This window comes from Cydia fagiglandana, chromosome 6 (genome assembly GCF_963556715.1).
Source record: "Cydia fagiglandana chromosome 6, ilCydFagi1.1, whole genome shotgun sequence".
Lineage (NCBI taxonomy): Eukaryota > Metazoa > Arthropoda > Insecta > Lepidoptera > Tortricidae > Cydia > Cydia fagiglandana.
In genome coordinates, this window is record NC_085937.1 from 15,531,920 (window position 1) to 15,558,526 (window position 26,607).

General features: G+C 35.1%; 2 protein-coding genes across 3 annotated transcripts in view; one reads left to right on the top strand and one right to left on the bottom strand.

Moving 5' to 3' along the window:
• The window catches only part of LOC134665312 (pre-piRNA 3'-exonuclease trimmer-like), a 301,305-nt gene that overhangs the window by 107,680 nt on the left and 167,018 nt on the right, over positions 1–26,607 (top strand). The gene's annotated exons all lie outside the window — the stretch shown is intronic.
• Positions 1–26,607, bottom strand: part of LOC134665315 (slit homolog 2 protein) — a 126,559-nt gene that overhangs the window by 4,591 nt on the left and 95,361 nt on the right. Inside the window, exons 1-10 of one of the 2 annotated variants that reach the window (XM_063522232.1) lie at positions 25,998–26,460; positions 21,553–21,656; positions 20,345–20,528; positions 16,704–16,872; positions 16,233–16,342; positions 14,946–15,058; positions 7,754–7,890; positions 6,912–7,064; positions 4,706–4,886; positions 1,000–1,139 (exon numbers count right to left, since the gene is read on the bottom strand). In XM_063522232.1, the coding sequence (XP_063378302.1) occupies positions 1,000–1,139; positions 4,706–4,886; positions 6,912–7,064; positions 7,754–7,890; positions 14,946–15,058; positions 16,233–16,342; positions 16,704–16,872; positions 20,345–20,518 (1,177 nt within the window). In that variant the 5' untranslated portion in view covers positions 20,519–20,528; positions 21,553–21,656; positions 25,998–26,460. Of the gene's footprint in view, positions 1–999; positions 1,140–4,705; positions 4,887–6,911; positions 7,065–7,753; positions 7,891–14,945; positions 15,059–16,232; positions 16,343–16,703; positions 16,873–20,344; positions 20,529–21,552; positions 21,657–25,997; positions 26,461–26,607 lie in introns of those variants that run through there. The other variant, XM_063522231.1, reaches the window with a different exon arrangement.

Consider the following 26,607-nt stretch of genomic DNA (forward strand, 5'->3'; position numbering starts at 1 on the left):
ACCTAGTAACTAGGAAAAAATATCTATATTGCAGAAATATCTGCCATTTGCAATTTTTTCCACTTTATTTTGTCGCAATAATAGCTCTATAGAAAACTTTTATGGAATACAATTTATGTTTATAAACAACTCTATAAGACAACTATTGAAAACAGTGCGTGTCATAAGCTCATAATTTAAAAATTACGCTCATTAATTTTCTTCAAATAGTTAACGTGCTAACCATGATATTACCTACCAAAGAGCATGCAAAGTTTCGTTGCGATCCGAGTTATGATTACGTAAATTAAATTTAACGACGTTATCGCACAGCGTGACCAAGGACAGCACTTAGCTTGAATTAACCGTTCGAAATAAAAAGTTCATTCTGAGTAAATATTGAAAGCAAACTGGCACGTTTTAAGTTTATTTATTATTTTACTAAGTTTTACTGGTATGGCTTTTTATATCATATGAAAGTACGAAACCCTCTATTTATGCGTGACCCGACACGACGTGGCAATTCTTCAGGTATCACCTATTTAATTTTATATCAATTTTACCTCAAAATGTTTAAATAATAATAATAACCGCCATGTGGGATGTTGACTCGACGATCATTATTCCTATAGTCGTGTCATAACGGTCTCATAGCGAAGAGTCTCGACCAACACCTAGAGAAACTCTCGCCTCGCTGGGTGGTCGGATCAAGGGTCGGATGCAAAAGGCGGTAATTATGGACACGTCGCGTATAGTACGTCGGTTCCTCACTCTGCGGCTCTGACAACCGGCAGCTTGGGCCTTGCCACACCAATATACGTGCAGCCTATATACGTCCCACTGCTGAGCTCAGAGCCACGTTCGACGTGTTGCCTCTCTGTTGCACCTGTAAATTCGTACGTAAGTGTGACAGGAAGGCAACACTTCTAACTTAGTTCGCGGTAGGCCCTCAGGCCTCCACTCACTCGCGAGCCCTCAAAAATGTAATCGTCTGAAAATATAAAGCAATATGGTTTTTACCCATAATGTCGACAACTCGCAGCGTGTCCAGGATGGGTTCCATGATCTCCTCGGGGATGTGCTGCAGCTTGTTGTTCTGCAGGTTGAGTGTCTCCAGCGAGTTGAGGTTGTCGAAGCCCATTGTCGGCAGCTGGTGGACCCTAGAGAAAACAAACACATAAGAGGTTTTTATATTGGAGAACCAGTGACAATTGCATATTACGGAGTGCTCCCGGTACTAGTTTTCTATACTAACAAAGTACAGTGTACCGCAACCGGAAATTCCCGCTTCTCGCCATACAAACTCAGTACCGGAAGCATTGCCTATTGCATATTGTAATAAGATTTTTTTGTTTGTGCTTGCTTAGAGTTATTGATCAGGTGGTTTTTATCATGACTGATTGAATCTCAGAAATCTGTTTTTAAAATGATTGAGAAATTATTCTAAATTATTTCACCATTGTAGATTATTTGTATTTATTTATTAAATAAAAATAATCATAAAATAGATCTGGTCATGTTGATCTACTGGAGATGAGGTGTACCTACCATGTACAGCGAACTGCAAAAGTGCATGTAAACTATTCAATGAAATCCATTCGCATTATTGAAAGTGACCATATGCACTTTTCCAGCTGCGTTGACATGGTAATGAAAGTTTAATGGCAATGTAAAGTTATTTTTGTTGTTTACTCTGCCAATTTATTGTAAAACCCCCACAAAATACTTGCCAGACCAAAATTTATCTGAAAACAAATCAGATAAGTAGCTCATTTATATCGAAGCAAACGTCACCTTTTAAAGTAGATGAATAAAAAAAAGATTATTACTTTAACCTACATTCTTACAATATTTTAACGCAAACACCTTGTGACATCTAATTCTGTCGGCTCATGAAACCTCACAATATACTGCAAACTTTTGTCTAATTAATCAAGATCCTACCCTTTATGAGATTCAGTCTCAGAAGTTGAGCAAACAACGCCACTCTAGAAATTAATCAAAACCACGCGAAACGAGAAGGGTGTTTGATGAATTAAGCCCAAGATGCTGGAATGAGAAGAAATCGTTAAATATTTATATAAAAGATAAGACAACAGAAAAATTTGCCGCATCTCGTAAAGGCTCTGTTTACTCATCAAAAACTAATGAGAAGTTTGCTTTTTATCCACATGAGTGGCAAAGTAGTTTGATGCAAGTTCTGATTTATTTCTCTCATGTTGGCGGGAAGAATTTACTTGTAAGTGATGATTTTGAATGATACATATTTAATAACTTTCATTTTAGTTTAATTTGAAATGTTTTTATCATTGTTGTAGTGAACGGCAACGTGTTCCAATTCCACTTTTCGAAATCGATTTTGGAATATGTACTTACTTCGCTTGCTCGGGTATCAATATTAGCGAAAGGATAAACAACAACTTTGCCCCTCTTTAACGTAATACCTATTAGCTCCTTAAACATTTTTAAGGTACCTATTAAAGAATTAGTGTTTTAGCTTAGTATTTTATTTATTTATATTTTTATATATTTTTTTCAGTTCCTCAAATTTTCTCTTGTTAATAAAAATTGCAGCCGTTTTAATTTTCTGTTTGGGAGTACATCTTTCACAAAAAAATTTGGGAGTAAAAAAAAAATCCCGGGAATGAAACCTAGATAGATTTATACGTCTTTATTGCATTTGTCTGACACATGTACGAAACCTTTAGCGCTGTTTTAAAAAAACCAATTAATATTACTCAATACAAGTTTAAAATCATTATAGCAAATTAACAAATATTTAAATAAAGTATTCTGTAAATGTTATACAACATGAATGGTGGTCTTGACCTCTCGACCGCCGCAGGGATTTGTGGGCGTGAAAATCCAAGTTATTTTCCGTGTCCATGCGCGCTATCACTTGACGAAAACATGGCGAACGAAATGTTCACATCAATGTTTGTGTTTTCTCGACTTCTCGCCCCTGAGTCTGTCTGAAATGTCACACTGTTTATATACACCCTTTACATTGAAAATAAAGTAAACGAGGCAAAATTATGTTTAGAGAATTATTGACACGAACGATGGATGTATTCGTTAAAATGTAATTAGATTTGTTATTTATTCTTGACAAGATTTTTGTATTTTATTTGTTGCTTTGGTTAGTAGCTATTATTTTAGGGCAAATTAAAATTAGGTATACTGAACCTTCTAGCCCCACGATCTGATGTAGTCCAGTGTAAGTACACAACCCATCTAGGGTTCGGCCAATATAGTTTTTGTAAAATCGAAGCGCTTATTTAGATCATAATACGTTAATACGTAACATCTGAATAGAAAATTGAGGGCTATCTCTAGTAGCTTTATTAATTCTAACCCTGATTAAACAACTTACTTACTTGCTGTAGACGTTTGCAAGTCGTTTTAGAAATGTCCCCATTTCATTCTATCAAAAAAAACCGAGATAGTCCGATTTCCTAATGATACCAAAAACTTTGTCAGTTGGTTGGAAATGTTATAGTTAAATAGTAAGGTACGATTACGATTCCCTTAGGCATACTTTAATTTTTTTACGCTGAATCAGCTTTTGTTTTGCCATTGTTATGTTATGACAAAATATTATAATTACTTAACTTTCCTTACACTCAAATTCCATAATCGTAGTATTCCGTACTCAAATAGCTCTAAAGCCATTTTAAATAGCGTAACCTATGCCAAATTATTATTTCCATTAAAATATATTATGTACTTTATACATCGTTTATTTATTTTAATAAGCAGACTCTAATCAATAATCATCTTTAATTTACGAACTTTGGGAAGGGATTTGCTTGATGCTAAAATTAGGCGTTTTAATATCAGATTTCGGTTAGATTCAGACATTAAATATGTATAAAATGGATCACTTAAATTCTCGGGTCGGGTCGTGGCTCTGTATAAAGTTTCTAATATCTTATTGAAACATACTTTAGTGTCAAACAATTCTCAACTGAAACAAGGTTAGTGACCCGTTTCAATATGTAATACCCATAATGGACGTTTTATTAGTAAGTGTTGTAATTACAATTTGTTATTATGTTCAATTTAGAGGAGACTGAGGTGAATTTAAACAGAGGTAAGTTGAAACAACGTCGGTATCTTTAATCGTCTTTAGGCAAGAAAATATATCGAGGGACTCGCGGACGGTGAGACGCGGCTAAAAATCGTTTTTTTTTCAGCTGGATAACATAGATGTCTAAAAATTGAAGACGTTTTAACTTGCCTCTGTTTCAATTCACCTCTGTCTCCCCTGAAAGCATATGTCGATACGTGACGTTATAGCATAGCACACACTGAGGATGCCGCTTGACGCAAGTTTGAATAACAGGCCAATTCGAGTTTAAGTTATTCGATCTGTTTCCGATATAATACTGATTTATCTGTGTCCAAAGTGACATTTCTTCAACCAAAAGCGTCACTTGGCCCTGACAGATCTGTATCATATCGTAATAAGATCGATGAACTAAAACTCAGATCGTTTGTTCTCGTTGAAATACTTTCATATTAATTTTAATTTTTAACAAGCAGAAACGTCTACGAACGATGCTATTAAGCTTAGAATAAATTCAAAAGTGGAAAAATTACTGTCTTGGGTGAGACTTGAACTCACGGCCTCTGGATCGATACTCCAGCGCCCTGCCATCTGAGCCACCAAGACCTCATCCATAGCCAGCATCTTTCCACCATATTATGGGTCAAGGGGACTTACATATTCTTCTGCAGGTTGAGGAATGTGATGGAGTCACCGTAGCCGGTGAAGGCGTCCTCGCCGATGTACGTGATGTTGTTGGAGCGCAGATCCAGGTGGCGCAGCCGATGCAGCGGCCGAAGCGCCTCGGACGGGATCTCGTGCAGGCGGTTGTCGCCCAGCCGGAGGTATTGCAGGTTCTCTGTCACAATAATTATAGGTTTTTAAATCTAGGTGCTAACTTTGATCGGCGGCGACCGATGTACCGATCAAAGTGGCATGCTGTATTGGAGGCCCACTCATTTTGGGTCATCGCGCCAACCAAGTAAGAAACGGACTATTACCAAGTAAAGACATTTTTATAATAAATACTTCGATATTTTGTTGAATTCCGTATCGTATCGTATGTACTATTAGATGCATATTTAATACTAGTATACACTAGATAGTTTAGCTATTATACTCGTAAATTCCATTCAGCTAGTAGAAGCATACAGTGAAAATGACTGAAGTAAGCCTTCTCAAACTCTAAAGAAAATTTTATTACCGAAATAGCAGCTTTCTCTCCTTTACTGTTTTGCAATATTAAGTAATCGAGTGCTTAATAGTGTAGTTTTAGTACGTATTTGGCTAGATTGAATATTATTTACAAGACCTGTGAACACTTTCTAAATAAAAGAACTGTGACGCTGTTCAAACAATTTAAAAAATTCATCCTCATCTCTACATAAAGTTGAAGTTGTGCGATTTCTAATTACGCATTCCGCTTTTACACCGTAAACTCAAATAAATTATGTGATTATCTTTATAGCTTCTGAAAATTACTCAGTAGCTATCAAAATGCTAATTACTTGCTAAATCCCTCAACTTAACAAATTCGTGTACTTAAGCTAAGAAAAATATTTTTTATCGCTCGATCAATTAGGTACCTAACTTTAAGTAACCTGAAATATTAAATAGTTTTATTTTAACTATAGTTCGTTTTTTTTAGCATTAGAAAGAACTTCGCAGAAGTAAGCTTGTGGTTCCAAATCCGGCACTTTTAGCGGTAATAATTTGAAGTACATTATATGTATTGACCGTGCTACATTAGATAATTCAATAATTATTAACAATAAAAGAGCCTGATAAAAACTGTACGCTTACTTCTGTGGAGTTCTTTCTAATGCTAAAAAAAACGAACTATAGCGTGACAACGCACAGTACGAGTACTTTGCTTAGTAATTTTCCTTATGATTGGTGACTGCCTGGTAAGAGTGGAAATTACCGTAAATTGCTTTCCGTCCAATTAAATATAATGCGTTAATAATTGTTCCGTTGAGAGGGAGGGGGGTTCTATGTATGATTGTATTGTAGGAAAATATTGCTAGCTATTAAGTAATGTAATTCCAATTAGCACGTAAGGTTGAACTGTAAGTGTTAATTGTATGCAACAAATAAACAATAAACAATAAAACGGTAAAACGGAAAATCATTCATATAATTTATTTAGTAATGTTACAAATTACAGTTGATTAATATTCTAATCCTGAAATGTACATTTATTTATTTAAACTTTATTGCACAAAATACAAATAAAATGTACAAATGGCGGACTTAATGCCTAAAGGCATTTTCTACTAGTCAACCAAAGGCCTAAACAAAGATGTAATAAAATTTGGTGCAAGAAGAAAAGTAAGAGAATTTAATTAGGAACTATTGCAAGACTACATTCTTAAACTTTATCTGCGCGTTGGTTTATGAAAAATTCTAGCATAAAACGTTCTGTGTTTTATGGGGTGTAGTAGAAATTTGGCTCCATACTTATAAGGCCTCGCAGCTTCGTCTGCGTGGAATGATGTAGATGACTGATAAAAACTATGTCATATCCTTTCCCGGGTCTTAAACTACCTACCTATGTCTATACTACATTTCATCTATATCCGTTAATGGATTTAAGCGTGAAAACACAACAGATAGACAGAGTTATTTTCTTTATATTAGGTGTTATTAGTATTCGAAAGTTATAGAAATAATTGGTTACCAAAGTTCAGTTTAGAGTGCACATACTTTCAAGCCCTGCGAAGGCTTTCTCGTCAATCCTATGTACTCTTTAAAATGATCCCTGATTAATCCATATTTTTTTTAACAATGCACTGTGTTGTTGTAGGTATACTTTCGTTTCTTTTGTATGAGATTGTCATCGTCCTTGTTCTAAGTAAGCTCAATTTAGGATTTACAAAGGTACCTTCAAGCCCCGAGAAGGCTTTCTCGTCGATCCTCTGTATGAGGTTGCCCTCGAGCTCGAGCGAGTTGAGCAGCGAGAGGTGGGAGAACACCTGCGCCGGCACCTCACGCAGCTGGTTATGGGCCAGCCCCAGCGAGTCCAGGTTCCGCATGCCTACAATTATTGATTGCGTGATTGTACGTGGGCCATACTGAAAGTTTCTGGATTCTGATATATGAGACGACTTACAGCTGTATTCGAACAATGAGATACGTCAAATACTAGATATGGAAAAGATATGGAATAGATATGTCAGTGTCAAACAAGTGTCAAAAGTGACGTTTTTGTTTGAAGAAATGTCACATTTGACACTTGTTTGACACTGACATATCTAATCCATATCGTTTCAAAATCTAGTATTTGACGTATCTCATTGTTCGAATACGGCTGTTATTTTTTCTAAGTGGCCAGTCCAGGAATTTTCAGTATCCCTTATTATAATCGTCTATTTTCTTCGCATCATGTTAATTCATCATCAGTTCATATTCGTTTTTTTAAGACTTTTATTTTATAACTTGGAACAAAATTAATTTTATATTCATTAATTTACTGTGTGACTAAATATAGACTGCCAATGAAAGCGCCAATATGGCACTTTAAAAAGACTTTTGGCTGAAAACAATAATTATCTTCAACATAATTAATGCTATATGCAAGGAACGATTTTAAAGCCGTATCATATCTGAAATTACTTCAATTCTAGTTGATTTAAAAGCGAGTAATTTTCTCAGAAACTCGTAGAGTTCTAACATCCAACTAGCTCTGAAACCCCGCAAGTGCAAAACTGCTGACTTATTTAATACCTGCAAAATCTCCTTCCGAGATAGAAGTGATGCGGTTTTCCTGCATTTCCAGTTTCTTCATGTTCTCAAGGAGCGCGAGGGCCTTTTGCGGCACCGCCGTTAACTCGTTCCCACCGAGGTTCAATCTCTTCAGCTTCCTGCCAAGATTTCGTCATTTGAAATACTTATACTGGTTACTGGTTATTATTATCTTATTTGGCCCTCCAATAAGTATGTTATAAAAAAAATCCTATAAGTTAAAGTGTCATTTTTCAAAGTCTAAATGAACAAGTAAGTAATCAATAAAAAAGATGAAACATTTAAAGATATAATCAGCCAACAATGATTATGAATACTCAAATTAAAGTCTTTTCGCGATTCAGATCACCATAGCTCAAATTGTGTACGAGTAAGAGTGACATTCCATTTCCAACTGCAGCTGCAATACTGTTCATTTTACTATGGAAACGCGTCGCTGTCATTGTCAATTTCCATAGAAAATGAACAGTATTGCAGCTGCAGTTGGAAATGGAATGTCACTTTAAGAAGCAGAGTTTCTATTATCAACTAAAGCAAATCAGTTTATTACACTACCGAAAATGTCCCACATATGTATTTCGTCTTAAGAGGGCGTCGAGGAGGGTAAATTTTCAGATTCTGTCAAATTACCCCATTTCACACACAAACGCAGCTCACACACATTACCTCAATTTACTGGGACAGGTCAGTGACCCCTAATGTTTTTTTAAAGGTGCTGTTTCGAGTTTAGTGTTAACTACGGACCTTCTTTGAGGAATTTAAACTGTCAAAGCTTTCCTTTGTGAGAAGACAGAGAAAAAACACTTTTTATATATAGCTTTCCTTGTTTGTTCATGTCATGTCATAGGTATGTGACGTATTAGGTAATTAATTATTTTCGTTGTTGACTTTTATTTGTATTAAGATAGGTACAAACGGCGATGCTCTTAACTGTCCATCGGTGGACCTTATGCCTTTTGTAATAAGGTTTACGAACTGTCAGTTAACAGTGTGGTCATGGGCGATGGTATGCGGTTTGTAAACATAGTCCGAATTTACCTACTCGAAAAAAGTGGACTATATCTAAAATGATCCCCTCATTAGTTATAGGGCTTGTAATGTTTTTTTACAACTAAAGACGCTTATTATATTTCACTTATAACTTAATTGATAATAAGGCTTTAAAAACCTCTAATAAAATTCAGGTACTACATATGTACTACATTTATACTTTTGTAAGTCAGTAAGTGATGCTTATCGGGAAATCAAAGAACTCATAATTACCTATATAAAAATAATTAAATTTACTATTTCGTCTCACGTTCAATAAGGCCCGGGGCCGGGCCTTGTCACCCGCACAGACAGAGGGCCTTTTTAGCCCAAGTACAAGTTCAAGAATAACAGAGAATATAGTAAGTATAATTTAGTTTATTTATCTCAATTATACAATTTTCACACAGGTAAAATGTACATACATTTCAGCTTGTAGGTACTTATCATATAACGATCGTTTTTGTTATAAAAAAATATTTATTTATTACACTGTGCTAAACATGAGAACAATATGTTATAATCTAGTTCCTTTTTATCCTATTCAGTTCACATACATTGTTCGTGGGTAATAAGGCCTACAAAATTTCCCTTTAGGCCTTATTAATTATTATCCTTCATCTGGAATTAATTACGCCTTAAATTTAAAATGGTATACAGGGTGGAAAGATAAGTCGGGCCCTGGAGGGAGCCTTAAATCCTTAAGCTGGCTCATTTTACTTAAAGGAGACATTCCTTTATTTTTTAAAAGAAACAAAACTGCATTAAAAGTATTTTTCTTTTTTTATTCAATTTGGCTTGTCAAACGAAATCTTAAGTACTAAATATTAGATTTTATGGATATTTTGTACGACAGACGAGTGTAAGACCTAATGTTTCTTGGAGAAATGTTATCATTAACATTAACTGCATCGACTAGTACAATAAACTTGCGAGTTTTTATTTTTTGGAATTTTTAGTCGGTTCGAGTCCCGGGCGAGGCCAGCGAGTTTTAGAAAATCTTTGAATGCAGTTTTGTTTCTTTTTAAAAATAAGGTATAATTAAGGTAATTTCCCTCCAGGGCCCGACTTATCTTTCCAACCTGTATAGTAAATTAAGGCCTAGATTCATTTGATTGTTGGCATTTTGTTTTATAGTTTCGTGTGATCCACGATGACGCGCTGATTTGGTAAATCTAACCTTTAATAACATGGCAATACAAGTCAAGGCACGCGTTTTCGTGAATGACACGATCTATACTTTGCAATTGTAATAGGTACAAGATTGTAATATAGAGTGTTTGTTACCTAACTTACTAAAACAATCGATTCCAGGTATAAGACAATTTATTCTCAGAAGAATATACATACCTATACAAACTTCAATCTTTATTTTATTCTGTTTTTAGTATTTGTTGTTATAGCGGCAACAGAAATATATCATCTGTGAAAATTTCAACTGTCTAGCTATCACGGTTCGTGAGATACAGCCTGGTGACAGACAGACGGACGGACGGACGGACGGACAGCGAAGTTTTAGTAATAGGGTCCCGTTTTACCCTTTGGGTACGGAACCCTAAAAACCATACCATGTTGGTTCGGAACCGGGCCTTGTTACTTGCACTGACAGTTGAACACTGACTTGAACAGAAGTTCAAGAATAACAGAAAATATTACCGGGCCTTATTAGCTTTTATCATGAATTAATTTCATCTTCAATTTAAAATGGTCTACTTATAGTAAAATACGGCCTACATGAGTCATGGAAAAACAAATTGTATTTTATTTAGAAAGTACTTATATGTTGTTCATAACCTTCAGTAAGCTGACTTCTAAGAGTCTATCTATTATAATTAATGTACATTGACAGTTTACTTAGCAAATTGTACTTTTATACCTTTAGGTTTTATGTCGGAAGTATTTCAGCCAATTTGTACTGAAACAAGCATTTGAGCGTAATTAATGATGTTTACTGATTGTTAATCTTAAATATACCTATTATGTAGGGCACTTAAATTATTTTAGCGGACCGAGCGGATATGTATGTTTGTAGACCACTTATTTATTTAAATAATTAAATTGTAATTCATTCAAAAAAAGGTTATTAAATGAGGGATATAGATACCTCACCTACCTTATTACAAAGCATTACAAAAATGTCCAAAGGCCAAAGCCACGCTGATAAGACATAAGACCTATAAATAAACGTTCACTGAAAAAACTTTAAGGCATTTCTGATAAGTAATTATTTTTCGTTACTGAGTTATCGTTTTGCACCGAATATCAATGAAATAAAAGCACGTTGTTATTTGATAGATACATTTATATAATCGTCACATGAAACCAATATAGGTACTCGTAAACCATACCACTGCGATGGAAATATCGTTCTTTCAACTGATAATATAGCCACAAAAACTCGCTGAGACTGCAGGTCGAGTCTTGGTTTCAATTTCTTGATGATATATCATTGAATTAACTTTCAAAGCACGTGATAGCTTTCAGAATAGCAACAAAACTGGTTGAAACTAAAAATTTTATTGCTGATATTATGTGAACAACATTGCTTCGTCTTCAGAAATAAAATTTTAATAATTTATATTGTTTACGTTAAAATGTGAAGAAATTTGTTGATAAATTGTCTATCTAGTATATTGACATTATGTCATATAGGTATGTTTTTAAAATGACGTAATATGAATGCCAGCACAATGAAAATTTATTCCAATAAGATAAAACAAATCTTCAAACTTTTTTAATTTTTAGCGAATTAGGAAGAAACTAATTACACTGATTTGGTTGTGTTCGTATATATTTTAAATAATTTGTTATATTTTTAAAGTATTATGACTTATGAATAAAAACAAATCAAAATTTTAATGACTCTGGATCTCCGTGTGACATTATTCATTTACCCTATTTATTTTGAACACAGTTTTTCACTGGTATCATCATTCGTATACGGACATGAATTTCTGTCAGTATATATGACAAATTGAAATGTCAATTTGGAAAAAGCATGTACGCGTCCGCTTCCAAAGGCCCACAGCGGGCATCTGAGGAGAAGGAGAATTTGACAGATATGGCGGATGTATGGAAATTTTACGAAAGTTTACGTTTACGATTGAATTTCTCTGTAGCCTTTAAGAGGAAAAATAGGAAAAGCCTGATTCGTTGTAGTCTAGTTATCTGGCTTTCGAAATCACTCGATTTTGTAGCATGAGCATCGATTTTTTTATACAAATTTTACTAAACGCTGACACTCGTTCGTCACGTTTTAGGTACAACTTTGCATGAGTGTATTTATTATATTGTAAAAGATTTCAAATTTTCAAGGGTGATTCGTTGTAAACACACTCTTTGGGATAATAATGATATTTATTATAATTTTTTTTATCAAGCGATGTGGACGCTAGCGACTAAACGGTGACTGCCTTTTTCGCTGATTTTGCACGACGCAGTCTTAATAATATGACGTCATCAATATTCAAGAAAGAACTTAAGGTGTAAATTTGTTGAACTTTTTGAGGTATAATTTAGCTAAAAAAGTTCAAAGTTAAATAAGGCAGAATCATTCAGAAGTTTACAAAGACAACTCAACCGTACTGCTCTCTTTATCTAAGCGAAACCAAAGTTCCTTAAAAGTAATACGCAATTATAATTTTACGGATTATACACACATGAGCAGATTTAAGGAAGGTGGCATAAATATTATCCATAAAACATACTGCCGTATTCGAACTTCAAGATATTCACAAGAGACGACACGTACTAGATCCATTCTAGATAAGTTATAGTTTAGATATCAACTAGTTCTCTTTTGCAGCGCAATTCGGGCAACCAATGTCACTTTTACGTTAGATAGAGTAAGATATCTATTAGATGTGAATTGGATCTCTAAGTCATATCCTGTGGAAATCGTTCAAGAGTATCTCCAGAATCGAGCAAATGTCAAATTTGACAGGTTAGATCTTAAACATATCGTTATCGAATCTAGACATATATGTAAAATAATACTGCTTGCACTTGGCGGCCCATAATTCTGTAACTTAAATTATATAAAATAAAGTTTAGAATAAAACTTTATTCTATTCTATTCTTGGTGATGTCTAAAAGATATTTATTTCAAAATCAGAATCGGGCCCATAAAGAGCCACGAAGACTTGGCGGAGCTACGCGCAGTAATTTCGACGGGTGCTACGCGGACTCTGTAATTTATTCGCCGAACTTTATAGCAGTCGCTACGAAAATTTCCGACCTTAACTGTTTGGATGCGAAACAAAACCGCACTTGTTTGTTATAAATTGTATTGTCAAGGTGGTGGTAAATAAACTTATTTATTAGGCCTTGGTTTCTTTTTGTTACCGTTTCGACGAAATTAATTCTTAATCTTCTTGCCAAACAGTAAAATAACTTGCGGCCCGGTTCGAACTTTGGCATAAGTCAAATAATATATCACGACTAGATACGATATAGATTGGATATGTCAGTGTCAAATATGACGTTTCTTCAAACAAATACGTCACTTTTTACACTGACATATCTAATCTATATCGTATCCAGACGTAATATTTGACGTAGGTATCTTAAAGTTCGAATCGGACAGTTGTTCTAAGAAAATAGAACGAAAACGCATTATTTTATATCTAAGATAAATATATTTTACATTCACGATATGTGTACCGGGGGATACACGATACGTAGCATATTCTCCAGTGTAATTTTCACAAATTTTCCTCCAAATGTACCTATAAAGAGAGGTTACGTAGTAGGTACATCTTCTAAAGGATGTGTTACATAACTACGAGTACCTACTTAATCCGTCTTGACGGGCGCCGATTTATTTCACAAGGTAGCTTTGCGTGCATTTTTCATCAGTTCCGACAAAGCTGAGACCGAGATCGTGCATAGAGCGTTTCGTAGAAAAGATAGGGAATTGAAAAGGGATAATATTATCTTACAAGTAATGCCTACAATGCGATTTAAAGCTTCCTGTATAGAGATATTACGTTACATTTTTAGGGTTCCGTACCTCAAAAGGAAAATATGGAACCCTTATAGGATCACTCGTGCGTCCGTCTGTCTGTCCAACGAACTTGACCGGTTTTATATAATGAAGCAGACTGTTTAAATTTTAAGAGAAACAAACAGCTTTTTATATTCGTTTTACTGTTCAAAATGTAATTAATTAATAAAACGAAACGTGTAAAATATATGCTTGTTTAAATATCTCGTTTAAACTGAAATTTAAATTTCAATTGTAATTTTAATTAACGAGTATGCCTTTGTTCTTTAATTCCGTTATTTTACAGCCACGCTCAGAATGGAGATAACTGTCGGGCCATGTGAAATTATGTTAACAAAAAGCCAATGATATATTATTTGAGCAACAAGTTATCGTTTACATTTCTATAATTAACTCTTACAAACAGATAATATTCCCTCATTAAATATATAAATTACTAAAGTTTAAGTTTAATTAAATTTTGTTTTTCAAACTAGTAAACATATTGTCGTAAATCGTCTTGGTCATAGCTCATCTTAACTTAATTCAATCCTATATTTAACTATTAATAGTAACATAATTATTTATTTAATATACAGGCTGGCTTAAAAAGAGCTGCGTTCCCGTACCGTTGCCAAGGAGGTTTTGGAATTATACTGAGCAACTTTTACTATGGGACCAAACCCGACATCGCGAAAAAAAAATTGGGCTGTTTCATACATTTTGACTGGTCCATTTTCTCCCATATTAAAAGTTGGTCAGTATAATCCCAAAACCTCCCTGGCAACAGGAATGCAGTTATTTTTAGCTAGCCTGTATAATTATTTAGGAATAAATATTCAGATACAAAAAATCCAAAATGTATGCTGTTCACAGTTACAGTTCATCGATTGTTAGTTTGCGTAGCTAAATATTGTTCAGGACAAGTCTGAACATAGCTTATAAAATATTGTATACTTACTTAACTTTAGTGTTAATATTCGTTGCTTGCAACATTTTAGGATAATTTTGTCTTTGACGCGCTGTCAGCGCTCTCTTCATTCTGTGCCATAACTGATGTAGTAGCTTTTAAAATTAGCTTTCAATAAAAGTTAATTATTTTATAAATCTAATCGCATTTTGATTCAAACAAATATAAAAGGTATATTTTGTTTTACTTACTTCTCTAGGCCTTTAAACGCCTCGCCGTCAACCACAGAGATCCTGTTCTCGTAGAGCGTCAAGATCTCCAGCGTATCTAGACCCACGAAGGCTCTATTGTGAACCGCTGTCACCTGCAAAACAACTGGTCCTATAAAACATTCATTTCTGAAAGGAAATAGGAAAACTACAAAATAATTTACGTGTAAAATGTTTCTCATCATTCGTTATTCATATTATTCATATAATATGAATCATCACTGTCACAACAATTGCTTTGTTTTTTAATAATATTTTTTATGTAATTAAGTAGCTAATAAGCATAATTTTAAAGTAATGACTTGGTGGTAGTTTCCCGACTCTAATGGACAGTTTTATGACTTGAATAAACATATTAATAGCACCTGTTCTTAAACTCTGTCTGTCCTGAAACTAATCAAAAATACGATTTATGTAGTTTATGCGCCTCAAACTAATTTAGTCCTCAGTATTTTAGTTTAACATAACATACCTACCTACTTAAAAAAATGATTATTGTCATGCTTAATGATTAAAATCATGATAACTTTATACGCTTATGATTATAAGTTTTGAAATTGCCACATTCCACAAAAAAAAACATGTTATGGCTGTCTCCAGCTGTGTTTAAATAACTCTAATTGCGTAGTCTCCTTTAGCTTTTAACTGTGCAGAGCTACTTAAGGATTAATAAAATATTTGCAAGAAGCTCATTAAGCCACGATGCCAGAATATTCCGCTGTCTCCATAATTGTTCTTGTTTACGACTAAAAATGTTGTACCATCGTCGCCAGAGTTAATTTCTCATTTAGAAACTTTATTGCAACTTAATTAAGATTCATAAGTAAAGGGACTAAATAGCAACACTTAAATAACTTTATCGGTGAACCATAATTTCTTTGCTTAACAGGGTTGATAATGGTACTACATTTGGTACTGCACGACTTGAGATCTGTCAAATTGAATCTATTGACCAAACCTTGTGACGTTATTTTAATCATTTCATAATTCCCAAATAGATTAACTGATTTTAATTTTTAGCTCTTTGCACTACCTGTTGAGTTTTATATGAGTTCCACAAATCTATATTTCCCGCTACATAAAGGTTGTCTGGAGGAGATCGCTTTTTAGCGATATGATCGCCTATTATTACCTACCTAGTTATATTTTTATTTATTTGTAATAAACATGTATTTGTACTTTACTTTGAATGAGACTTACCTACCTAATTAAAATGATTCTTATTTGTTTATTAGAGGTAGGTAAACTTATGAATATTATAAACTTTACCTTATTATGGTTCATGTTGAGGATGAGCAGATGGTTAAGATGCGCGAATGAGGATGTTGGTATCGTAGCGAGGCTGTTCTGCGACACGTCCAATTGTGTTAGCTTGTTACCTAGAATCAATAGTCTTTGATAACATCTGCTTTGTTACATAGAAAACATCCGCATAACAAAACCTTCATTATATTATAACGACTCGGAGGTACCGGAGCAAACTGCCAAATCCGACACAAGATCAGACGATTCAACGTTCTGTTGTCTAAATAGTGATTAGTTTTGATTCCTTAAAAAAGTATGTTTGTTATTCTTCCTTCTTCCACGCATTATCCCTGCATTTTGCCACGGCTCATGGGAGCCTGGGGTCCGCTTGACAACTATAACTATGTATGTTATTCTATAAGGTACTTATAATATGGGCCTTGTTGCCTGAATCAAATTAAAAAAATAATGGCGTACATAACTACACAAACTCACCAATTGAACTTAATGAAGAGTCCTCTATGACGGCCAGGCTACTGTTGTGCACTGTCAAGTGACGGATGTCCAAGCCCAGAAATATGTAAGATGGTAGCTTCGCCAGGTTGTTGTGTCTCAACTTAAGGTAGAAAATTATCATCGGCTTGGAGCGAAGCGTGTTCATAGCCTGGAAAGAGGAATAGACGTAAGTAAATTTTGTATTTAGATCTATATAGAGTATCAAATTTACCTATTTTATAGTTACGGTTGTAACTGTATGCCAAAGTCTTCCGTAAGTTATATTAAAATTTTAAACTTTTAACATCTGGCACATAATTTTCATATAGTAACCCATATTATGAACTTAAATTAAAGTGATAAGATATTTACCTATACAACGACAAAATAAAACGGGTTTATTTTCACGTAATGATGTATATTTTCATTTCAGTGTATTTTGTTGGTATTTAGATATATATACTTTTTTTAAATACGTAATTACTAGTTCTGAAAATATTACGAGTATTACAATTTTCCTTGCGGTATTAATTTTTTATTTATATTATGCCACAAAAAAACTAATTCGGAAAGTTATAACTACTTGAAACAAAACAATACTTATTTAGTTTATAAAATAACGATAAAAAATTATTAGAAAGGTATTAGGAAAGCTCAATGACCCGAAGCAAAATTCTGTATCCCTTTCAAGCACAACACGGTGTTTATTTTTTTTCATTTATGGACGTCTTTTTGTTTGGCTGCATCAACGTAAAGCTTCCTTTGATGTGTCTAAGTCTAAACTATCTAATGAATTCATATTTTCCTCTGCAAAGTAACCTTGCTTTATTCTTCATTTATTCTCGTCACGTCGTAGAGCACCTTTATTGCTTTTACATAATTTACTTTGGATTTGACTCAATCAATTTACCTCACTTACTGAGGTACTGGTACAATTTCTGTTAGAAAAAATTGACGATGTTTTTTTTATAATTTACATAAGTGGATGTCAAAGTAAATCTAAGAAGACTTTTTAACGAAGTTTTAGTCCTCTTACAGAAAAGTGACTATTGATATATTTTTAAAACTACAAAATGTAGCTGTTAAAACTTTTAAATACAAATGAAACATCAACAAAGTATTAAAAGGCGGGTGTTCTTAATTTGTGTTAAAAGATAATGCGTATGTTAGGCGATAATTCATTAATACATAACTGCAGACATAGGATTCTATGGGGTAGAATTTATTGACAGCTAAGGAGTTCCTATATCGATAAACTCAACTATCGATACTTTTCCCTCATACTAGTGACCGCCTCCGGTTTCGTTTGTAAATGTATATTATTTGTAGTATTATTTCGGGGTCGATGATAAAGTTTACACAAAGCTAATTTTATATGACTGCCAGATTTAAAAAAATACGATAAGTGAAGTTTCAAAAATCCCTTCAAAATAAAGAAACGGGAATTTAGTAATTATTTTGTTTCATGTTAATACATTGAATAAAAAAATATTTTTATAAACAAAACTTGGAGCGATCACTAGTACATGAGAAAAACATCGATAATTGAGTTTATCGATATATAAACTCCTTAGCTGTTAATAAATATTGCCCCATAGAATCCTATGTCTGTACATAAGCCATAAATAACTACCTATCCATTAGATCTTTAGCGGGCTTCTTCGTTCTTTCATCAAAGGTGGCGCGCACCTTTGGAACAAACAGTCTTCCCCGCTATGTTAAAAATAATCTTCGAGCGAAGATGCTTTTAAAACCTTTCAAGCTTTCTTTGCAGGCAAAACGAAATATTTTAGAACAGCATCGGAATGGAATATTTTTAATATTTTCTTTTTGATATTAATTTAATATTACTTTCAGTGCATTTTGCTTGCACCGTTATTGTGGTACAAAGGATATCAGATTTTAAAGTTCGAATGCCATCTCTGGGCATCCGTTTCATGAGAGTCTTTTAATTTATTTATTTTCATCTTGCCTCCGAATCAGAGAGCAGAGAATTCCCCATGGAATGAGTTTTTTATACGTTACGATAATTTTTGCGTTACAAAAATAATCTTAAACCTGCCGTGTTCCTGAGTATTGAGTAGTAGTAGGTAAATAAATTATGCGCATTTTTAACAGGCTAGGTTGTGCCTTTAGAAGACGGTCGGATGGCGACTGTTGCAGCGTTGCTGGTGAAGTGTCAACGCGGGTAATGTCACTGATAATATCCTTGACAACTTACGTTGAAGTCGTTACCGCGAGCTATGACGATTAGAACGTTTAATTCGTCATTCATTTTATGAAGGAGATTGAGAGTGATGTCAGTCTACTGTGAGCACAGACAAAACATCCTCCAGACTGAGCATAGTCGCGCTACCCCCTCTGCCACGCATACGGTAATTTTACTCCATGTTCGAGTAGAAAGTGTCTTTGTGTGACGTCCGTGTCTTTGAATGGACCAATCACGGCACGGGATTTCGCTCACCTCGTCCCGCGCACCCCCGCATTTTTGGCATCATCGATTGCATGAAATAATTGCTCTAAACTCGGTCTAGAGGATTCCTAGTCTATGACTGTGAGGCAGCAGTGTCAGGGCAACAGCGAATCTAAACGGCCATTTCGCTCACTGCAGCTACGGCGCCATTTGCATGTTCTAGGAGCGACAAGTCGTAGACATGAATTTATTACCCAGTACCTACGTAATTTTGCAGTCTGTCGCTAAAGTCGTGTTTACGAGTGAAAGTTTGAGTTGGTGAAATATAAGTTTAATTTATGATAAATTTTAGGTGCCCGCGATATATTTTGAAAGATAAGACATCTGTTAATTTATATACAGTCTTTATTTCGCAAACTCGAGAACGTTAGCACGAAGAGGAGAAATAGCATTTCTTTTTTGTCTAATGTTTAGGTACGAGGCTAACAAAAAAGACAACAATTGTACATTTTATTTTACTGTAGCCACATCTGTAACCAATTTTTTTCCACCACATTATCACAGTAGTGGTTATTTACAACGTGGTGCCTTTCTTCTTAAATGATACAATAAGAGAAAAAATATGGTATAGGAGAAATCCGGCTCGATTCTGAAAATGTATTAGATATCTACTAGACCTCAACAAGTTACGATATGGATAATTTAAAGATATTTGTAAGATAGATATGTCAAATTTGACGTTTCCGCGATTCTGGATTCTTGAACGATTTCGACAAGTTATGACTTATCTAGATATCCAAGTCACATCTAGTCGATATCTAATGTAAATCTAGTTGATCTCTATATCGTTTCTAGATCCTGTGATTATCTCGTTTCCCGAATACGCGTGATCATTGATTTTGAGTTCTTGTTTCTTCGATATTTTTTCAAAACATAAAAAAAAATTCGCTGCATACATACATGGGATGGGGGTCAAATTGATTAGGGATTGGTGCCGTTTGATCTGCGTTTCATCCGGGTACTGAATGTAACACACTATAACTGCCGTATTCGAACTTTAATATACATCAATTAATAGATCTAGAAACGATATGGATTAGATATGTCAGTGTCAAATGTGACGTTTCTTCAAACAAATATGTCACTTTTGACACTGACACATCTAATTCATATCGTTTCTAGATCTATTAATTGACGTATCTTAAAGTTAGGATCGGGCCGTAAGTACCTTTTGTATATGCTGCTGCTCGGTGAACTCGCAAAGTATGTCCAGGCCGTTCTTCTTGACGGTACACGTGCAGGGGGTCATGGTGTTGGCCGCCGGGCACTGCTGCGCGCCCTGCGGGTACGCGGGCCGCGCGCACAGCGCCACGCAGCATACCAGCAGCCAACGCCAAACCATACTGGTTTACCTAAGCGAAAGTGACCGTTTAATAAATAATAAATAAATATTATAGGACATTTATTTTTTACACAAATTGACTAAGCCTCACGGTAAGCTCAAGGAGGCTTGTGTTGTGGGTACTCAGACAACGATATATATAATATATAAATACTTAAATACATAGAAAACAACCATGACTCAGGAACAAATATCTGTATCATAATACAAATAAATGCCCTTACAGGATTCGAACCCGGGACCATCGGCTTCATAGGCAGGGTCACTACCCACTAGGCCAGACCGGCCGTCATACGTTTTAAATAAGACATGGAGTAAATCAACGAAAAACTCACTCCGAGAGTGCACGACGAGCGCCATACATACTCGTACATAAAACAAATGTCTGGCCATTCATAAAACAAATGTATGGTGGTCGAGTTCAGCGTCAAGCGTGCAAACTAGGAGCATGCGTTTCATAGCAGAGATTTAGCGTAGGAAATCAAGAGCAGTCGAGTTTTCAAACACTAAAACTAGTAGGGAAACTAGATTTTTTGTGTGCACTTGAGAAGTCGGGCATGCTTTTCAACTCGCGAGAAAGTTCGTCTGACGTGCTCCACTCGTTAGGACATCGCGCTGGGTCGCATGATTAAGTTGTTGACTTTTTTGTTCCATACTCATAAAATATCGAAAATTCGTATAAAATACCATAAATATTAACAAATATTTATGGTAGTCTTTATACATAACGCCCCACGCTTTATCTAAAAGATGTTTTTTTTTAAGATACATAATAACATAAGTATTTCTAAGATTTAGACAGACGGATCTGGATCTAGTAAGACAGTAAATATACGCCATGGACAGAAATACCAGTCACAACTTATAAAATAGTAATGCATAGAACTACGTCACCTTTTTTTCTGTAAGGGTAACTGATACAATTTCTTTGTCCAATGTGTATTGCGTCTTAGATTTTGCTTATAATGAGAGTGAGATGCACTGACATTGGACAAAGAAATGAAACAGGTGGGATACCCCCCTAAGTTACTTACGAGTGTTTCAGAACGTGTCAGGTTGGCGAGCGCGTGTGGCGTGGAGAGGGGTGTGCCGCAGTCATGGGGTGCTAGGTCATATTCACAGGCCTCCCCGAACCACCCTGGGGGCAAAAACGTTAAACACATTAGAAATAAGTTTATGGCAAAAATGTCATTTTTGGTACAAGGTTTTATTGCTGACTGTACGTTTCTTTCCATAGGCAACTAAAAAGTAGGTAAGGTTTACTCGGGTAATTCCGAATGTCGAAAACTGTCGGATAATTCCGAAATGAGACTTTTATTATGATGGCATTAAGGGTGATTTTCATCTGAATTTCGGAATTATCCGACATTCGGTATTACCCGAATACACCCTACCTACTCATCGAGACAATTCTAAAAACCCCAAACATAATTGGGTTGCGTTGTTTAATCACCGAGTTCCTATGGCCAGCTCCTGTCTCCATCATCAGATCAACTCAATGGTACCATAATATTGCATTGTCATTCGACACAAATTATGCAAATTTTCAGCTTCATTGGAAGTCGGAAAGTGGGTCAAATTTAGCTTGCAAGATTTGACCCGTACAAACATAGCTACATAACTACGAGTACATACAAAAGCTTGTAAAAAATACATTATCAAAAATAATAAAATTTTAACGGACGTTAATGTTTAGCTTATTTTACGTAGGGAACAATACATATAAACGGAATTGTAATGATAATTATAGCTGGTTGGGCCCTGCCCCGCTGCCGGCGGCACCCTAGGTTAGGTTTTTTATAATGTGTTTATATGTATTTATTATTGTTTTTATGTGCTATTGTATTCTACTTTTATATTCATGTTATAAACAACCTAAAACCTAACTTAAAAAGAAAAATAAATAAATGATTATAGCTGGGACACGTCAACTCAAGTGTTATAATCCTAAAGTTAAAAACTTTCCGCTCGCTAGTGATTAAAAACGGTTGTAATTACAGCATTTTTTATTATTCTAGAAACTAAATTATCACCTAAAACAAGCACAATAACTTCATAAACTATTACCTACACTTCTTCGAGTGGAGTGCGTTAAGGCGTGACATTTCACCTTGACTGGCAACTTGAAGAAAATAAAAGAACCTAATTCGGTAATACTCCGTTTAAAACTACTTAAAGAACTACCGAAGTTGGGGCAGCAGTCTAATCTTTTCTTCTATATTCATGTAACGCCTCGGCTCGGTAATGTACAACGATAAAATCAACAGTAGTCTTTCCCGGGAAATAAAATCAAGACCAGACAGCACTTTGCGTCCCTTTTGGGTATTCGAAATACTTCATTTGATTATCTGTAACAAGGCGCTTCGAGGGGTAGCCTTATTCGAACGGACTAAGTGCTAGTTTAGGATGCTTATGTTTTAACTAGGTTAACGTTTGCCCTTTAGTTTTACATTTGGTATACCCAATTTATAGCGACTGTTGTTTTTTCTATATTTACATGCCTTTTATACAGAAATATACCTACATAATAAAACAGGGACGAATGACGCCAATGCCAATCATTAGACCACAATGAGGTAATGATAAAAAACGTATTGGGCTAATTTTAATCGGTATATAAGTATGTACATAAAAGTACGACATTTCGGGAAAGATGAATGATGATGATTTTGTATCTTATAAATCTAATAATTACCCGGGAACAGCAAATCCCTGGTGTTTGTCATCAAGAATTAAGCGCCATCAAATATTACTTACACGTTTCATTACCTGTTCAAATTTACTCTGGCCATGTTCAGGAAAGTCATCAAATATGTAGCCGCGTCAAGACCGCGTATACCAAACTTTTAGCTTTATATAGGTCGAGAGACCACTGTAAGTCGGCTCAGATTAACTCAACTGTACCGTATAGTTTTTTTTTTTTCAGAGCCGTATGCCAGGGAAATAAAATGAATCATGTTTTGAGTGGCTTTGTGCTTCTGGTAATTTGTAAGAGATGTGCACCCTTAGTAGCCATGACAAACTTCCATCGGTCTGCAATAATGACCTCATAGGCGAGAGCCGTTTCAATTCAACTGTCGTGGGCGTCGTGGCCGTAGCTTACAAAACTGTCAAAGTTGTATTCGTTTCAGTACATGCAACACGATAAGATTTCTAATGAACGGTATGATTTTAGTAATAGGATTTCTGAATTCATTAAGTACAGTCAAGATAAATTCATATCATCGAAAAATTGCGATATTAAGTTTAGACTCCCACGTTCAGGGTTTCGTACCATGAGACCACCACACACTTTTAAAGATCGACTCATTATTATATTTGTTAAGTTGCAATAGGAATATGCAATGTTATATAATGTATATAACATTGTAATTTAATTATTTTTCTACGATCAGGCTTAGATAAACGGGGCGTAGGGCACGGAACCCTGAAAAGTTAGGCCGTGAAACAAACACTTAAGAATTTTATAACGGACATCTTAATTGCAATCAGAAGGCAAGCTAAGAGTAAATGGGGCATTAGGGACTCGTAAAATGAACTTATCTTCTTACCAAATGCTATTTATTAAGGTCGTTTTTGAATGAATCATTTTAAGCTCCCCATTAGAAGTGGTAGTATATTTTTATATACATTTAAAAAGATTAATATGTGCTGTATATTTTTAAAAAGATTGTAAATATTAGTATTTAAAAATAGACGATAGATTTTCTTACCATAGAGAAAAATACACATTTGCTAAACCAATAACTGCAATAAATACAAATCAAGTTTACTCTCTTCATCTTCTTCCTCGCGTTAATCCAGCATTTTGCCAAGGCTTGTGGAAACCTGGGGTCCGCTTGACAGCTAATCCCAAGAATTGACGTAGGCACTAGTTTCTACGAAAGCGACTGCAATTCTGACCTTCCAACCCGGAGGGGGAATTAGGCCTTATTGTGATTATTTCGGTTTCCTTACGATGTTTTCCTTCACCGAAAAACAACTGGTAAATATGAAATGATATTTCGTATATAAGTTCCGAATCAGTATAAGTAGTAAGTAGTAGTGTTCCGTATAAGTTGTACGAGCCGGGGTTTGAGCCCGCGACCTCCGGAACTCCGGATTGAAAGTCGCACGCTTTTACCGCTAGGCCACCAGGCTTTATAAAAATCAAGTTTACTCTATGCGCTATAAACCAGTTAGATATAATATTATAATGTATAGAAGTGGGTTCCTCTCCTGCTACGCAAGTGCTATGCTGTAGAAACAAGATCGCATTAACCTAATCCATACCTTAACACATTTTGCTGAATCGATAGACACCTAAATTGTTAAAAGGTTATAACCGATTTGCATTCCCTATTCAGTAGTCTATGGGGAATGCAAATCGGTTATAACCGTAAGCGAAATATTCGGTTATAACCGAATATTTTGACAAAATTTCATAACCGAATATTGGAAACTCGAATAACTGTAAGTAGTCGAAGTATTTGCGGGAGTAGGTAGATAATAATAGTATCACGGAGAATGATGATCAGCAATCTGTATTTACCGTGGGATAAGTAAATCAAGTGAATACAGGAACTTGTATTCACAAAAATTTGAACACTTATAAATAAGTCATCGAATAAACTTTTTAGCGTCAAGTGCCCCTGACAATTTATTAATCTTTCCAACATCATTTGAAACCAACGCGCCACAACCTTTGTTATTTTATTTTGGTCTTCTGTAGCGTTCCATCATTGATTTTTTGACAGATACTTATTAGGAAGTTACGATAAACAAGCAAAGTTCAACTTTGTTTACCGTAAACGAGTGTGGTTATTATTAGATAATATATAATTTATCTTTGTTATTATTACACTCTATACCATCACTCATCAGACCAAGCAGATACCGTACCTTTTATTTATACTTTTGTTATGTAGATATAGATAGGCTCAACTGAATCGGACGTAAGGTAGACACTAATATGGTGTAGCATTTTGGCGGTTCCCGGGGAACCAGCCGTATCCTAAAATAATGACGCAATGGCTCACCACCAGAGTAATGGTTATTTTAATGGAATAGTTTCGGCGTTTTTGACTTGTTAACAACCCTTAAACCATATTCTGCTTTGCTCTAAATATTTAACCAGGAAATGCATAAACTGTGTGATATCGCTTAAACAAATTTCCTTTCCATCTGTTGTTGTTCATTCCGCTGTATCATCCGGCCCGAGAGTTATGCCAATATACGCCTATGCCTAAACAAACACAAAACGCGTTTTCAATTTACATCGTGGTCGAATCCACTTTACGTGTGTTGCATATCCTATAATATGTTTCATATATTTGTGTTCGATTATTTGTACACAATGCGCCTGAATTATAAGGTTTTATAATTTTTTACAAGAGGTTCACTTGTTTACATGAACCAACAATTACGGGGCAAACCTTAATTAATAATATCAGTTAGTCAAAGGTCAGAAGAGAAGCGGTTCAGAAGATCATCCAATTACATTACACTACCTGTAGATACACTTTCCACAATCTCTTTGAACAGCCAGCTCTTTAAAACACACTCTCACCAGTCTTTGTAGAGGCAACGTTAAACCCACTCGGTTTCTATGTTTCTCATATCGCGAACAAATAGGGCAGGACAAATATTACGCAACACTTTTCCTTTGAGAGCACTTTTATTCCGTTCGAGGGAAGAACCGACCATTATTTTTTATAGTCAAATGCACTTTACTTTATCCTAAAACGGCCTCGGATAAATATTTTTAACGGTGATATTTTGTGCGCAGGAATTTTTAGTGTTGTTGTGCGCAGATTGCCGCGCGACTGTCCAGGCCCCTTCGGTGGATGATCCATTATCGTTTGATGGGCCACCTCCGTTTAGGTCCGTGTCAGTGTGCGGGTGCGTACCATTTATGATATGAATGGGTGCCGACGGTGACCATTCGGGCATTAAGTCGCTGAACCCGGCTAAACGATCAGTGATGTTCTAATGATATTGAAACAACTACCGTTGTTACAATATAAAGTTGTAGGTATAAACATAAACATAATTTAATAAAAAAGCACGTATTTCATGGTTACATTCATATAAAACAAAACTTAAAAATA